This window comes from Ursus arctos, unplaced genomic scaffold (genome assembly GCF_023065955.2).
Source record: "Ursus arctos isolate Adak ecotype North America unplaced genomic scaffold, UrsArc2.0 scaffold_31, whole genome shotgun sequence".
NCBI lineage: Eukaryota > Metazoa > Chordata > Mammalia > Carnivora > Ursidae > Ursus > Ursus arctos.
Genome location: NW_026622997.1, coordinates 26,928,726 through 26,945,685, shown reverse-complemented (window position 1 = coordinate 26,945,685; position 16,960 = coordinate 26,928,726). Strand labels below are relative to the sequence as shown.

The following is a 16,960-nucleotide window of genomic DNA, read 5'->3' as shown; positions in this document are numbered from 1 at the left end:
TGCATGGTCAAAAATTTCAACTACTTTCACTAACGCTTTATTTATTTTATTTATTTGAGAGAGAGCATGAGCCAGGGGCAGGGACAAAGGGAGACTGAGAATCTTAAGCAGGCTCCACGCCCAGAGCAGAGCGCAATGTGGGGCTTGATCTCAGAACCCTGAAATCATGACCTGAGCCCAAATCAAGAGTCAGGTGCTTAACCGACTGAGCCACCCAGGCAGCCCTTCACTAGCACTTTAGAATCACTTGGCGTTCTACCAAGATGACCTTGAAAAACTTGATTTGGGTAAACTCAATTGTCTCATTCTTGGGGCTTTCTCCTGGGTTGCCACACATTGTGGGAGTCATGTCGCCAGAAGAGACCTTCTGCTCATCCTGGCCATCTAACCTGAGAGGTATTTCTCAATCTTTTTTTCTTGATTCCCTGTTATACTCCTGCAGGTGATGTTCTAAATCTCTGTGCCTCTTACACCTCAGGTTTACCTCTTTTACTCTCAGTTGGTGAAGCTGTCGTCTATCTCATTGAGCTTAAGGCCATCCAAGCTGATCTCTTCACTTCCTTCTTTTTCCTTCATTTTATTTACATTTTGTCTTTTTTAAAAAAGAAATTTGAATACAACTTGTATTTTATTTTTTAAAAAAGATTTTATTTATTTGAGAGAGAGAGAGTAAGAGAGAGAGAGTGAGCACAAGCAGGGGGAGCGGCAGGCAGAGGGAGAGGGAGAAGCAGACTCCGCACTGAGCAGGGAGCCCAACGCAGGGCTAGATCCAGGACCCCGGGGTCATGACCGGATCCAAAGGCAGATGCTTAACCAGCTGAGCCACCCAGGTGGCTCATCTTTCTTTTCTTTTGACTCCGAGGACTCTTACTCCTGCCCAAGGCTGGTCCTCTGTGCTCCATATTCCACTTCCTGTGTCTTTATTATATTCCTTCCCCCCTCATATATTCAGTATCTTTCTCTCTCTGTGCGCCTTGCTTTCACTTTACAAACATATTCAATTTTATTTCTTGAAAATAAAAAAATCCTTCCCTGGACTCTGTTTTCCCCTCTGCCATTTCATCTCTCACCTTCCTTTTCTGTGTGATGTCTCAAGAGACTAGCCTCTTTAACTACCCACTTTTTTTGGGAACTGGTAACATTTTCCTCATCTGTAAAATTTGTGGGTTGAACTAGAGATGATTCTTAATTTTCTTCCATATTCACCATTCTATGACTTTATACCTACCACCTCCCTTTCCTCACCTCCCACTCATTCCTCAACCTATGTAAAGTGATTCTGTCCCTCTGGTAAGTGGAAACTTGTTTTCTCAAAATTTGTAATTGTCTAGTTCCTGAACCCAAAGATCTTTCAACCTTACCCTACTAGACCTCTTTGAAGCATTAGATGTGGCTGCCCTGTCTCTGCTTGGCACACCCCTCCCTTGCCCTACTTCTCCGACCGCTTCCCCACCTCCCTCCCTTATTGATTCCTCTTGCTTCGACCATCTTTCAGGGGCTTTTCTGGTCACCCTTGCTCGGGGAGCCTGTGCAGAGGCTCAATCTCCATTAGGAAGGGAATGATGCCCAATCTACCCCTCGAACTCACACTTTCTCTTGAGCTCGGGACCTGCTTGCCGGAAATCTCCACCTGACTGTTATGTTAGCACGTCAAACTCAGCAGGCCTTCTTTGAACACTTTATTACTCCAAGCAGGTGCACCTCCCGTTATTACCTGTAGTTGTTACTTATGTATGGTTTATCTCATTAGACTGCAAGTTCTACGAGGGCAGTGACTTTATATTTCATTTAAACCTTTTGTCTAGCAGAGTGCCCTGCCCCTATCAGGTGCTTAGTCAAAATGTATTGCTTCAATGTCTGAAGCTGAATTCCTTATCTTTCCCCTCAGCTGGGTGTCTCCTTCTACGCTTAGGGCATCATGTTTCTAATCCCCTAGGCTCAAAATTCAGAGTCATCTAAAATTCCTCTTCTTCTAAGATTCCTCCCACTGCCCCATCAGTTGTCTTGTGCTAATGACTTTTCCTCTCAAAGTTTTTAAGATCTGTTCCCTCCTTTAATGCTACTTGGAGTTACTCGGACCTAAGTGAAAGCACACAAGTTTTGGAGTAAGATGCGCTTAGCGCTGATCTACTTTTTACCTATGTGACCTTAAGCAAGTTCAGTATGTTTATGAGCCCCGGTCTCCTCTTTATAAGGGAGATCCACCCCCCCCCCTTCTGAACAGTTGTTGGCAGGATTACTCCTGTTAGGAAAGGGCTTGACATGGCAGGTTCTCTGTGGCCCCTGCAGCGCTTTCCTGTTCTCTCCCCCTCTTCTGCACGGCCACCACTAGCGCCGAGGCACACAGGGTGAGGTCCCAGACCCTTTGCCTTGGCCTCCTGCAGGCCTCTCTTCAACACCTGTGCTTCAGCTACCTCAGGACATTCATCTTTTCCTCAATATACTGTTTTCTGAGTCCTGGTCTCCGCTGAAACCATCTCATTTGTCTACGGAGCCTTTCCATCCACCTCCACCCACAGAAGTTCTGCCCATTCATCAGCACCAGTCAAATGCCCTCTCCTGGCTCAGCGCCCCCCTTCTCTGTACCCACTATGTCTTACTCTCTAACATTTACTCAGCAACGTGCCCTGAACGACAACTAGGCCTGGGTCTTGGCTCCCCTGCTAGGCTGCTTTGGATTTACCTTTGGGCTACTTGTTGCTCACCCGAACTATACTGAATAGAGTCCTTCCCAGATCCTTTCCCCAACTTAACTCAAACCAGCCCCAAGCCCAATCCCCCAACTGACCCTCTTTGATCTCACTAGTCTTGTTCCCTAATCCTGTTTTTCTAACTGAACCCCAACGCATCATCCTTCACCGAGAACGGATTCCTCGTTCCAGCTCTAGAGAGCAGACACACACATTCACACCTCCCCAGTGTTTCACGGTAGGCACTGAGTCATCCCTTGGGGATCCCTGGGCCCCCCACCCTGCCCCCAGCACGGTGGACAGGATGCCTGCTGCCTGGCCCTGGGGGGTCAGAGGAAGCCAGGGCCTCTAGGGCTCAGTATTTTTATCAGCCTAGGAAACAAGAGACACAGAAGCGGAAACCCTGTGGTCAGAGAAAGTGAACAGCCCTCATCTCAGGGGAACCCCCAAAAGGGCTGGGGGCCAGACACCAGGGAGGGACGTTGAAAAGAGGGAGCTTTGGGGGCCAGGTATCAGGGCTTATTTTGCTTTGGTTTTATGTAACTCTTGCAGAGGGGAATGATGTGCTCCAAAACCAGAGAAAAATCTCCTGGATGGAGGAACGAATTTGGACGCCAAGGGTTTCTATTGCTTACCTCTCAACCCCCAGCTTAGGGATCCTAACCCCAACTCCCCCCAACTCCAACCTGGGCTCTTTGCATGCCACTTCCGAAATCTCCGGCCTGTGAGAGGAACCGGACGCCTGGGTTGCTCACAGCTCGCAGGCTCTTCTCTGAATCACAGCAGCTTCCTCTCACAGGATCTTTCTCCGCAGCCCTTCCTCCTCCGGACCCTGAACAGCTGCCTGGTCCCTGGGAGGCCTTGGGTCTCTTGGCTCTCTGTCTCCTCCCAGGGTCTCATGCCCACCCTGTTCCCTGCTTCTGTGGGCTTCCCTCCCTATCCTCTACTGCCCTCAGGATTCTCTTGAGTAGACCAGGGCTCCAAACCTAAAAAATTTATTTCTGATTCTTAAGACTCTCTGATGTAGACACATGTAGACTGCACAGGCCAGTGCATACCTGTAACTCTCTTTTCTTTTCGTGGAGTTCCCTGTTGTGTCCTGGGGATGGCAGGGGGGTTTGGTACTGTCTACAACTTCTTCTCCTAGTTCTGGGGAACTCGAGTGGAGACTGAGAACGGAACAGTGAAAGGGACGGCGCCAGACCCTCTCCCTCCGCCCCTCAGGGCCTTTTCCTCAACTTCCGGAAAAGATGTCTATCTGGAAGGCCAAGTCTAGACTGCCCAGAGATGAAGCCCAGTGTGGGATGGGGGCAGAAGCTGGAGAGGACTGGGGCCCGGAGGAGGAGACATAGGACTGAGGAGCTAGAGGGGAGATAGCCTTGGGTGTGGATCCCTGGTTGCCCAAGAACAGACAACCCAGGTTACATAATTTGGCTCTTTCCACCTCCTTCCCCTGCGCCTAATTTTAGCAACCGAAATTCCACTCCCCCACAGGGCTCTTCCTCTGTCCATTCTGCTTCTATCCCGTCCTCCCACAACCTCCTCATGGCCCCCAGCTCCAGCTGCCCCCAACTCAGATCATTCAGTGACTCAGCAAAGGGAAAGCCCTGTGTTGGGGGAGGGGTGTTAAGTGGGGAGGAGGATGTGGTTCTGGCTGGGGAACTGGGGAGAGGAGGGAAACTGGTTTTGTTCCCTTTTTCGTCTCTGTTCACATCTATTTCTCCAGTCACTGACAGCACAGTGGAGGAGCCCAGCGCAGGGAGTGCAGTGAGACTGGTGGGCAAAGCGGGTCTTCTCAGGGCTGCCTGGGTGGGGGGGCAAGCAGGGCCTTCCTGGCTCCAGCTGAGAGCCCGTCTCGGTGTGTGCGTGCGTGCTGCAGGTGTGTAGGAGCTGCGGGTTTTGGCAGGCGGGGTGGGAAAGATGTCACGTATGATGAAAACCACAGCAACGGAAAAAGGCAGAGGAGACAGCGGGAGTGAGATGTGGAACCAGGTCTTATTAGGAACTGGAGGAGTCAAGGAGCAGTGGTGGTGGCCCATATCCTCCCCACTCCCACTTGTTACAAGTTTCGCTCCCACCCCATATCCTTCCCCCTGGAGCATCAGCCTCTTCCTCGTCACCCCCATCCCTGACCTTCCCCTCACTACTGCCTTGCCTCTAAGGCTGCATTCCCTGCAGTTTCTCACTCCTTCCCTGGGGTCACTTGAGGGCCTCTGCGTGGCGATTCAGGGCTTGAGAAAGCGCCGTCACGGCCCCCATCACGCGGCCCAGCTCCCAGGTCTCAATCTGGCTTCGGAATCGCTGCAGGAAGCGGTCAGGGTGCCAGCGGACCTGCTGGACCCTCAAGTACCTCCTCAGGGCCCCCTGCTCCTCCAAGGGGGGACCCCTGGCCACCAGGGCTGCGGCCATGGCCTCCGGGTCCCCTCCCCCAGGGCAGGGCCAGGGCACATCGCCAAAGCGCCAGAGGCTGCCCCTCCCCGCTCCTCTTGGGTGCTCTGCCCTGGGCCCAGCCCTGGCTGGCTCCGGCCCTCGGTCCCCACGAGCCTCCTGCGCCCTCTTGGCTCGGCTCTCACGCAGTTCTTCCTCCTTGGCCCGGGCTCGCTCTCGGAAGAGCCGCTGCTCCTCCTCCTGCCGTTGCCAGCTGTGACTGGAGCCCTCAGCCCGTGGGGGTCGGCAGGCTCCCTCTGCCTCATGCTGCTGCTGGTGCTTCTGGGCATGTTCCTGGGCCAGGCGATCTGACCAGGCTGAGAAGGACTCGGGCTCCTGGGTCTCATGGGAAGCATCATCTGTTTGGGAGGGCAGGATGGGGGTGGCCAGGGAAATGCTGTGAGAAGGGGATAGGCAAGAGGGGAGGGCAGTATAGACGAAGGGGGTACAGGAGGCCAGCGGAAGCATTCATGCAGTGGGTACAGGAAAAGAGGTCAAGGGGAAGAAGGGCAGCTATGGATGGGAACGGATTCCTCACCTTCAAATCTCCCAATGACCTCCTGCCACTCATCCTCCAGCTCTCCCTGCAGCTTCTGCCTCCATTCCCGCTCCTTAGAGGCCTCGTCTTCTTCCTCCTCTTCAGCAGAATCCCAGGGGGGTCCCCAGCCCAGAATTTGCCCAGGGGTCTCCCCATCCTTATTCTTTATTCCCATAGCAGAAGGGCAGCGACTCAGCAGTGGCAGGAAGAAGTCCGTGTAGGCTGTTGGTGGGAGAGCAGTGAGCAGAAATTAGCTGGGACTCCCACTCCTTGGCACGGCTACCATCTTGATTCCCGCTGGTCACTCACTCCCTTGGACTTAGAGCAATGAAAAGGGTTGCCCACACAGAAGCCTCCTGGGTATGAGGAAATCAACGTCACTGACAAATATTTACTGATAGTTTACCACATGCGTGAGAAGCATGGTAGTTTAAAATGTTCTGATCTGTGTCCCCACAAACTATTTTAGTGTCCTAGGAGTTCTACTATGTTAAATGACATTTTGCAGCCTGCCTCCAGCCACCCTGGGCAATGTCAAAAACCTCTATGTATTTCATTTTTGGTTTGAAAACATTGTCACTTTATAACTCTTGGTGTGTTTCTGACCCAAAGTATACTTCAGACTGGTAAAATACCTGAACATTTTACTCTGCACCATTATAAATAAACAAATAAATAACAGGAACCTTTTCACATCGCTTTTCAATAAACTGAGTAAAATAAATGTTTTCAGGGAGGGGAATTTCTCTCAGGCAACCTCATACAGGGCATACCGGGAAGGGGGTGGGGAGGTAGAGGGTCCAGACCAGCAATGAGTTTAAGCCATAGAAATGTTCCCAGCAGCAAAGCAAGCTCTTTCCAAATTGACTACTGACCTAGGACAGGAGAAAGGGGCTGAGATAGAGGGTTCCACCCAGGGACTGGCTCACAGGAGACTGGGGGTAAACAGAAGAGGGACTAATGTTTCTGAACTCCCCTTTGCCTAAGCCCTGACCTCACTGCATCCACTCTAGCATCAGCTGGAGGCCATGCTGCCCACCTTACTGCCAACCCAGCACTCTACCCCTCGCCAAGCCCACCCACTATGGCCACCAAGCATCTCTGTCACTCCTGGGACAGAGGAAGGTGAGTGAGGCACCCTCTCTTCCTGTGGACCTATTTTCTCTCTGTAGGGCAGGAGAAAATGGGCCGCCAGTTCTTACATCTTTACTTTGTGGTGCTGCCAAGTACTGGCCACCTGGCAAAAGGATGGGACAAGGGAGGGGCTGTCCTGTCACTGCCAGGAAGGTAGGAAGACATAATGGGCCCACCTTGGCTAGAAGGCCCATCGCCCCCCCGCCCCATCGTCTCTGTGTACACTTGAGTGCTGCCCAGCTCAAACCACATCAGGATGAGAGGAGGAGGGGGCACTTCTCTTTATCACTGATGTGACCTGCCACTGGCCCTCCCCACCTGTCCCACTCAGCGAATACCTAGTCCTGTCTTTCAACTGCTTATTCCCCACCAAGGTTCACAGCAGGTACGAGGGTGGGTGGGTGTTCAGGCTTGCATAGGAGGTTTTTAAATTCATGGGCTTTAAGGTGTAAGGCCTCTGACTATAAAACATAGTAAGTAAAATATGGTACAGAATATTCAATAGCCACTAAAAATGATGTTTGTGTGTGGAAAAAGCTGGCTACGAAACTACACGTAGGATCCAATCATAATGGTGTAAAGAAGAGGCCAAATCCTATGGTTGAAAAAAAAAAGACTAGGGGCACCTGGGTGGCGCAGTCGTTAAGCGTCTGCCTTCGGCTCAGGGTGTGATCCCAGCGTTCTGGGATCGAGCCCCACATCAGGCTCCTCCACTAGGAGTCTGCTTCTTCCTCTCCCACTCCCCCTGCTTGTGTTCCCTCTCTCGCTGGCTGTCTCTGTCAAATAAATAAAAAAAATCTTTAAAAAAAAGAGAGGAAAAAAAAAAGACTAGAAGGAAATATGTAAAAATCCTAGTCTCTGGGTGGTAGGACTATGGGTGGCTGTCCTCCAATCTTATTTGGTTAATATTTTATTTTATTTAAAAAAAAAGATTTTATTGATCTATCTGACAGAGAGAGAGACAGCGAGAGAGGGAACACAAGCAGGGGGAGTGGGAGAGGGAGAAGCAGGTTTCCCACTGAGCAGGGAGCCTGATGCAGGGCTTGATCCCAGGACCCTGAGATCATGACCTGAGGCGAAGGCAGTCACTTAACGACTGAGCCACCCAGGCGCCCCTCATTAATATTTTAATGTGAAAGGGACATAACTAATCTGAAAAATTTTTTTTCTTGTTAAAGAACAAAGAATACATTTAATCACTGAACAGTTTGCTATGGTCCCTTCCAGTCCTGTCTGGCTGTGTATTAAATGCATACACAGGATGACTTTTTTTCAGAGACACGTAATCATGATATATGTTTTGTCCAGTAACTTGCTTTTTTCACCCCGCGTCTTTTGTACTTTTCCACAGGAGCGTACATAGTCTACCTCATTCTTTTTTATGACTGTGTAGCGTTCCACTATGTGTATGAAACAAACATCTCCCCACGCCCAGTCAACAGACTGTTTCCAAAAATGTTCGGCCTCCTACATATGCCTTTGTAGGCTCCTTACAGTATTTCTGTGGGGTAGATTCTCAGAAGTGGAATTTCTGAGTCAAAGAACATGTGCGATTTTACCGAACTGCTCTCAAGTTTGTGCCAACATACACTCCTACAGAGAATGTAAGAGCGCCTTGTCGTCCTTTACCAAGACCGAATATCACCAACCAACCTTTTTAACTCTGCTCATCTGATAGAGGAAAAAAATGCTTTCATTAATGACATTTTCTTTGTTTTATATGTGTTTTTTTTTTTGCCTTTTCTTTTTTTTAAGTTTTATTTATTTATTTATTTTAAAGGTTTTATTTATTTATTTGACAGAGAGAGACAGCGAGAGAGGGAATGCAAGCAGGGGGAGTGTGAGAGGGAGAAGCAGGCTTCCCACTGAGCAGGGAGCCTGACGCGGGGCTCGATCCCAGGACCCTGGGACCATGACCTGAGCCGAAGGCAGACGCTTAATGGCTGAGCCACCCAGGCGCCCCTTAAGTTTTTATTTTTAAGTAATCTCTACTCACGACCCTGAGGTCAAGAGTCACAAGCTCTGCTGGCTGAGCCACCCAGGCACCCCTGGCTCTTTCTTTCTTTTGTGAATGACCTATTCATACTGTCTACTTTTCTCCTGGAAATTATATATGGAGACACAAGAACTCTTTATATATTATAGATATCAACCCCTTGTGTCAAGGATTTATAAATATTTTCTCCCATCTTTGAAAAGTTTTTATGTAGTTAAATCTATATCAATACTTTCTTTTATAGCTTTTGGCTTTATTTCATCCTTAGAAAGGCTTTCTCCACTCAAAGATTATAAAAATACCCTCATGTTTTTTCCTACTATTTTTAAATTTATCTAAAAAAATGTAGGGGTGCCTGGGTGGCTCAGTCGGTTAAGTGTCTACCTTACATGGTCCCAGGGTCGAGCCCTGCATCAGGCTCCCCACTCAAAGCAGGCTCACCCTGCTTCTCCCTCTCCCTCTGCCAGCTGTTCCCCCTGCTAATGCTCTCTCTCTCAGATAAATAAAATCTTTAAAAAAAATTGTAAAAAGTATAGTACAATAAACACCCTATTCCTCCCACAAAGTATGTTACTGTTCTATAATTTTTGCAACATTATTTTGTCTCAAAGAAATAAACTATCATAGATAAAGCTAAAGCTTTCTTCGATGTTGCCTTCCAAATTTGATTCCCCTCCCCAGAGGAAACTCCTCCCATGAATTTGGTATGCACCCTTTCTGTCATGTTTAGGCATTTAAGCAGAGGTAATTTACTTTTGAGTCAGGTGTGAGGTAGGACTCCTCCCCAGATGAACCAAATGCTTCAATATTGTTTATTAAATAGCTCACTGCCCTCTGGTGATTTGAAATGCCACTTTTATCAGTTTAGCAGTACAGATCAAATTCCCAGTGTTCTTTAATTAGTATGTTGTACTTTTTATATTAGGAAAAATCTGTATGACAAAAACTTGAAGTAAACATGTACTTTGTCTTAGTGACAGAAGCACTGTTCTTCCCCTCTCCATAATGAGACATGATTTCTACCTTAAAGGGATGTTCACACTAACTGGCATGACACATTTTTTAAAAACACCAATACTGGAAGCTTATATTGAGTGATGACCGACTGAGGCACAGAGGAAGAAAAGGTAAAAGTGGGCGGGGGGTCAGATAGGGCTTCAAGGAGGAGGTGGGACTTATGTTGGGCTGGGAAGGGAGGATAACTTAGCAAAGTGAAAATCAGGGGGATGGGAAGGCAGTCTTGTGAAGGCAGTAAGAGACAGGCAGTCTTGTGAAAAACACCTTTGGGGTCACTGAAGACAGAGCTATGAAGCTGGAGCTACAGGTTTGTGGTTGTGCTATGGTAGGAAAGGCTGGAAAGGCAAATGGAACATAAACGAGACGGCTCCGCTGTCTGCAAAACAGGGCCACAGCTTACTCTTACTGTGCAGTTCAAAGTGAGTAGTGGATGGCGGATGTCTGCTCCTGTGCTGGCACAGAGCAGAAGCGCAGTGAATGTTACACAACGACAACAACAACACCCCAAACCAGGCTGGCTTTGGACTTTCTTCTTTTTGCAAAGACTGTGAGAAGATGACCTGTTGTTTCTTAGTGTTCACTAATTCTTGTGTGTAGAGAATGGTTATTGTCTGACTAAGGTATGTTTGTATGGCGGCCTTTGACAGTTAAGAGCCCTTCCCCATGAGGTGATGGGTCCCAAAAGGAAGTGACCATAAGCCATTCACTGGCATCTCATTGGTTGTGACCACATAGCCCAGTCAATCCAGCACGAACTGCCTCAGCCCTCGTATCTAACTTGGGAATGGGGGACAACTTCCCCTTCCTCAGGGGATCCTGGGTCATTTCATCTGTTCAAAGAAAATATTTGCATTTTAAGACCTAATGGTCTCTAAGGCAGCTCGAAGCTGAATGAGATGGGCCATTCTACCGAAGAGCCAGAAGGCCACCTGGTGGCAGCGTTGTCAGGGGAACAGGAGGATATAAGGCCTGAGAGGATACCAGGGCTTGGGAAGGACCTGAGGGCAGGCTCTTCTAGGAAGACAACAACCTGTTGACTATGAGATTTCAGGAAGTTCCTGAATCTTCTGGACCCTAATTTCCTCATCTGTAATAGGATAATAGTATGGATCTCATATGCTTCTTAAATGTCAATATAATAAAAAAAATCCTACTATACTATGAGAGGTTTTTATTACTCAAAAACCCATAATTGGGTAACAGAAGAATAAAAATAACAATACTTTTCATCTGGTGGGTGCCAGACCTGTACCAAGTGCTTGCCTCATTTACTTGTCACAACTTCCATTTCAGAGAGGCAAGTTAAAAAATAAGAAATAATAATTAAAAAAAGAGAGGCAAATTAGGCTCATGGAAGTTAAGTTGCATGTCCCTGGTACACAGCCTGTAGGTGGTAGAGCTTGAACCTGGAGGAGGTCTGAGATCTGCCGCAGGGTTCGCTGCTCTCTTGCCATGTGTAATGTCAGCTGTCAAATTAGATGCCTATGTTTTGCAAATCTCCTCTTTTTAAGTTTTTTTTTTTTTTTAAATCTGAATATGCCAGCCCATTTCACTATATTAAGGAGAATTAAAGAAAAGGGTCTTTATTTTTTCCCCTACATGGGGGAAGTTTTTGGGGTGAGAGGGGTTTCTGTTGGGGAGCTGGAAGATGGTAATAGCAGCAATCAAACTGAGTTAAGGTTGTACATCCCAACCCAGGAATTTTCCGCTAGTGTTCTTACTCTAGAAGAAAAATTTCTAGCAGGGGAGAATCACTAGAGGGTTTTAGTTTCCGAAGCGTTATTATCTCTACGGAGCTGCCCTCACTGTCCATAGGTCCCCATCTGAAACCCTCGGTGTCAGAGGTTTTTCAGAACTCAGATGTTTTTGGGATTTGGCAGGGCTGATCTGAAGGTACATACACTGTATGTTAAGTAGCTGGGGAGGGCTTGGGCAGCTCCAGTAACCAAACACATGAATGTTTCTGCAGGGAAACGTATGAACATTGACATCTGTAGGATAAAAACGATTCACAGATAGTCTCGCTTTAGTTCAGGTTGAGGTTTTCTCACCAAACGAGTCTGGTGAAAAAGGTTTGGCTCTTAGTGTTTTTGAGTTGCAGAGCTGCGCGTAAGGGCGTATGGATATGTTGGTAACAGGAACACTACTGGCCAACATCTACTGTGTGCTAATCGCATGCCAGGTGCTCTAATTACATATTGTGTCGGTTGATGCTCAAAATATATGTGACAGCAAGGGTGCTTTGAACATGGGTGCTATCACTGTATAATTCTATAATGTATCACATAGGATAACACAGTCGTTAAGAGTACAGACGGTCTAGCTAGGCCGCCTGGGGTCTAATCCCTGCTCTACCACTTTGTAGCTGGGTGACTTTGGCAAGTTAACTTCTCCGTGCTCTTTCCTCATCTGAGAAATAGGGGATGATATTAGTACTTACTGTTGTGAGGATTAAATGGGCTGTTTTGTGAGCAGTGCCGGGACACAGCAAGAGTTGTTCTTATTTAATTTTGTACGAGGGCACTAAGTCTCCAGGAAGTTTAGTAAATTGCCCGAGAATACACAGCTGTTAAGTGGGATTTGAACCCAGGCAATCAAACTGCAGAACCCACCCTCTATCTTACTTTTCACACTGCAGGCAAACAACCAGTCAAGAGACAAAGTAGCTACTAATCTAGAAAGATGGGAAATTTGAAGTCGCTGTTTTGAGAATATTGGGTTCTTCAGACAATGGTAGCTCAGTAATGTAAAGTCACAAATGACTGCCACATGCCAACATGGTCAACTACCTTCCCAGGTATAACTAGCTTATTTTTCAATTGTTGGCCTTCATCTCATTCCTGGTCAGTTAGTGGCTCACGACCTTGTTCCCCACCAGGCAAACTCACCATCAGGGCCCTGGCGGGCAGCAGCGTGCAGCGCCGTGTCCCCATGGCGGTCCTGGTGGGCAGGGTCAGCCCCAAGCCGAAGCAGCAGGCACAGGGCGGGGGCATCGTGGCGGGCACAGGCCCGGTGCAGTGGTGGGGGTTGCCCAGCGTCTACGTCAAGGCCTGGGTGTCGCTGGAGAAGGGCCTGGGCCCGGACCAGGCGTCCTGCAGACAAGTAACGACGGAAGCGACGCTCTCGGCGTTGGCGGCGGGAAGCGGAGGCCATGGAAGTCTTGGGCTGAGGAAGAAGGACAAAAAGGCAGCGGTCAGGGCCCCAGCCTTGCCCGGTCCCTCCCCCCCATCCCTGACATTCCCTCTTGTTCCTCCCTTCGGTCCCCCTTCTTCTTACATCTTCAGCAAGAGATGAGGCCTCTCCTCTCATCCCTTAGCCAGATGATAGGTTTGAAAAAAATTTTGAAGGGGGCTTGGGTCACAGATTTTTTCATGTAAAATTTGAGAAAAGGATAAATAATTGCTTTGAGGCTCATTAGCCCAGATAATTTTTAATAAGAGACTCTGAACAAGACAAATAAAGCATGATGGGGAAAATTTTTATCAGCAGCAATCTGAATTTAAGTCACAGATAATTTCAAATAATGATTTAGAAATGGAATATGATGTACCCGGCAGACAGATGTGGAGGCTTCTCCCTCTGGGACCTGGGGGGAGGGGTTACTCATCAGACCTGCCCCCCGCCCCCCTAAGTACCCCCAGAGCTGTAGGCCCGAGGCCTGTGTTTAAGCCGCTCCGAGGAAGGGAGGCGGGAAGGGCGGAGACACTCTAGGCTGGCGGAAATGGCGCAAGCCGAGACGCAGGTAAAGGGCGGAAATGAACGCGTTGCCGGATGTCATCTCTTTCCGAGGGGGCGGGGTGTGTGTGGGTGTGTGTGTGCTTCATCAGTCTGGCCTCGGGCGGGGGGACTTGAAAACTTAGGATAAAGGGCCCGCCTGAAACCGGAAGACTGGACGATAAACGAGGAAAAGGAGCCGAGCATGGGAGGGTAAAAACGGAGATCTAGAGATTTATCCTCTCCTCCCCCAACCGGGAAGAGAGAGGAGATGGTCCAGAGATAGAAGATGAGAAGAGAGAGAACACAGGGGAGATAAAGAGGATTAAAAATCATAGTGAAAATGGAAAACCAAAACTAAAACCACAACGAGGCCGAGAACAGGGCCAGATCAAAAGACATGTGTGAAAGACCTCAAGAAACAACTGTAGGAGAAGGCAAATAAATGAATGCAGAAATTTAGACCTGGGAAAGATAAAAAGAGGGAGATGGAAACGGGAGGGAAAGAAAAAAAAAGGGGGAAGAGAAGTAGGAAGAATTCAGAGAAACCTAGCATCCTCTTCTCCCAATACAGGACACATGTTGACTTCCTTACCTTCTCACACCATTTTCAACCCCTCTATGCCTCCTTCTCACTCCTCTCTGCCCCTGCCCCCACTCTTGCACCTGCTATGGTGGTAGCAGGCAGCTTTGGGCCTGGTCTCTGCTGCTCCCACGTGGTCCTTCTGGGTACTGCCAGTGTAGATGTGGGAGAAGAGACCAGCCATCAATGGGAGGATCAGTTTGGGGGAGACACCTGGTGCAGGAGGCTGTGAGGAAAAGGGGAGCACTAAGACCCAGGGGTAGTGGAGGACTGCAGCAAGGAGCTGGTGGAAGAGGAGAAGTAGGCGGTGTGTGTGTGTGTGTGTGTGTGTGTGTGTGTGTGTGTGTGTTGGGGGTGGGGTGGGGGGGGGAGAGCCATCTGGTACCTTGGTAGCATCGGAAACAGCATCAGCCATAACGACAGAAATGGCCAGTCAGTCCCAGGGTATCCAGCAGCTCTTGCAAGCTGAGAAGCGGGCAGCTGAGAAGGTGGCAGATGCCAGAAAGAGTGAGTCTCCTCTTCTCTCCCTTAAGAGTCTAGAAAGAAAATTGGGGTGGGGGGACAGCAAACATTTGAGTCCCTGGGAAAATCCAAGGCTGGTGGGGAGAAAGCTGGGACTGGGATGGCTGATTAGGAGGGAAGAAATGGGTGGGTGTTAGAATCTAACACCTGGTTGGCTGAGAGAAGGCAGAAAAACTTTCTGGAAAGGAATGACCATTACTATCACATTTTGTGAGGGAGTCTACCCCCAACCCCTGTCCTTTCTTCTGCTTCCAGGGAAGGCCCGGCGTCTGAAGCAGGCAAAGGAGGAGGCACAGATGGAGGTGGAGCAGTACCGTAGAGAGCGAGAGCAGGAATTCCAGAGCAAGCAGCAGGCGGTGAGTTGTGGGAGAGTTGAGATGGGACCCTAGGGTGCAAGTTGGTGGGTGTATCTGATAAGGTGCGGACAGGGTGACTATGAAATTAAGGTGATAAAGGGCTGAAGGGGACCCTCAGCAGGGACCACATTACGGATAAAGATGTGTGATAAGGAAGAGAATCTGAGAGTTTGCAAGACTTGTACAGGTTGTGAGGGGATTGCCACTGTCTACATGGAGTATGATGTCATTTGGGGTGGAAGGCAGAGCTTTATGGTCATGTGTAGTGAGGTAGTGGGGATTTTACAGTCTGTTTTAGGATGAAGTTGCATGTCAAGTCTCAAAGGAAAGGGAATTGTATTGCTTTCTTTGGTGTCTGGATATTTCCATGGAATGGGGGTTGTTTGGCAAGGGCTTTTCATCCTGGCCTTGCTCCAGGATCTTTCTCTCTACCTGCCTGGACACTTCTTTCTCTATTTCTGCTTTTGCCTTTCTCTCTTCCGTCCCTTTCCCAATCCCCCCAGGCCATGGGCTCCCAGGGGAACCTGTCGGCTGAGGTGGAACAGGCTACAAGACGCCAAGTGCAGGGCATGCAGAGCTCCCAGCAGAGAAACCGAGAACGTGTCCTGGCCCAACTTCTTGGCATGGTCTGCGACGTCAGGCCCCAGGTCCACCCCAACTACCGGATTGCTGTCTAGGATCCACCGTAGGGCATGCCTGTTCCCTTCCAGTTCCCTTCCTCAAAGAAATCCCCTAATCAAAATTACCTCCCCCCATCTTCGCTGCTTCTTTCCCACTTGCTCTCCATTCCCTGGAAATTCTAGGGGCAAGATCCAATAATTCTGTGAAATTTAAAAGTTATCCTGCTCAGATATGAATCTCCTTATTGTTCTTTCACCTTCACCGGGACCTTATAAACTCCCAAGTCACCCTCACCCAACCCCTCTTTGAAATTTGTAGCATGGAGAAGTAGGGATGTGGAAAACACTTTGGTTTCAGAGCCTGGCAGGCTTTGGTCCCTTTCCCAACCCTGCCACATGCTGGGTCAGGACAAACTATTTAACCTGTAGTCCAATGTCCTCATCTACAGGACTGAAATGATGATGACGATGACGATGATGATGATACCTACGTTATAGAGTTGCTGCAGTGATTCGGAATCACTCTGTAAAGAGCCTAGCGTGGTTTCTGGTATGTAGTAGCTGTGATTCCATAAATGGCAGCTTTATGGTATTATTACCACTCCCTACCCACCTGCCAAAACCTAAACACAGCTGTTTCCTCACATTTGTCAACAGTTCTCTAATTCTACTCATTCTGTGAACCTAGTAATTCTCTGAAGAATTGGTTCTTCCCACCTCTCTTTCCCCAGAGGTTTATGATACCTGAAAAATAATGAAGACCTCATTTAGCCTCTCTACTGTGATTCCAGGAAGATGTTGAATTTCTTAGTCTTTTTGTCTCTAAGTTGGTCTTTCTCTTTATTGGATTCCCCTTTTTCCGATTTCCCCCAAAGACCCCTCAGATGCTCACTGCTTCCTGAGATATAAAATGATGCTATGTTCCCTTGTATGCATGGCTTTCCTTTCTACATCCTCAACACCTTTCCCTTTGTAACAATGAAAAAGTGTCAATAAAAAAAACTATGGGCAAATCAACTGGTGTGTGGAAGCAGCTTCCTTTTGCTTCATCATTTCTCATTTTCAGTCACTCTCTTGTTCCTTATTTACGTATTCCCCAAACACCCAAAAGGGCTGTTCTTTGAAACTTGTTGGAAAAACAGAAGGAATTAGTGTGTTATTATTTCTCTAAAGTGAGGAAGTTATTATTTCTCTAAAGTGAGAAACATATGGTTACTCGTTGGGAACCTGAGAACTATAGACGGCAACTATAGAGAAAAGCTATAGTGTGGGGACAAGCACTCTTTGTCCCTTATCTTGCTTTCTTTTTCATTCATTTTTTAAAAAGATTATTTATTTGAGAGAGAGAGCAGAGTGAGCTTGA

General features: G+C 48.3%; 2 protein-coding genes across 3 annotated transcripts; one reads left to right on the top strand and one right to left on the bottom strand.

Moving 5' to 3' along the window:
* Positions 1–626: 626 nt before the first annotated feature.
* On the bottom strand, positions 627–13,539 carry NFKBIL1 (NFKB inhibitor like 1). Of its 2 annotated transcripts, none has more exons than XM_026482478.4 (4): positions 13,079–13,539; positions 12,691–12,967; positions 5,656–5,877; positions 627–5,476 (listed from the first exon to the last, which is right to left on the bottom strand). In XM_026482478.4, the coding sequence occupies exons 1-4, from the start codon at positions 13,109–13,111 to the stop codon at positions 4,890–4,892; spliced, it is 1,119 nt and encodes a 372-aa protein (XP_026338263.1). In that variant the 5' UTR covers positions 13,112–13,539; the 3' UTR covers positions 627–4,889. The 2 variants fall into 2 exon arrangements, with proteins under 2 accessions (XP_026338263.1, XP_026338262.1); XM_026482477.4 differs by having other exon boundaries at positions 13,353–13,539.
* A 95-nt stretch (positions 13,540–13,634) lies between these two features.
* On the top strand, positions 13,635–16,614 carry ATP6V1G2 (ATPase H+ transporting V1 subunit G2). The gene is made up of 3 exons (XM_026482479.4): positions 13,635–14,606; positions 14,877–14,977; positions 15,481–16,614. Exons 1-3 carry the CDS (start codon positions 14,525–14,527, stop codon positions 15,652–15,654), a joined length of 357 nt encoding a protein of 118 aa, XP_026338264.1. The 5' UTR covers positions 13,635–14,524; the 3' UTR covers positions 15,655–16,614.
* Positions 16,615–16,960: the final 346 nt, after the last annotated feature.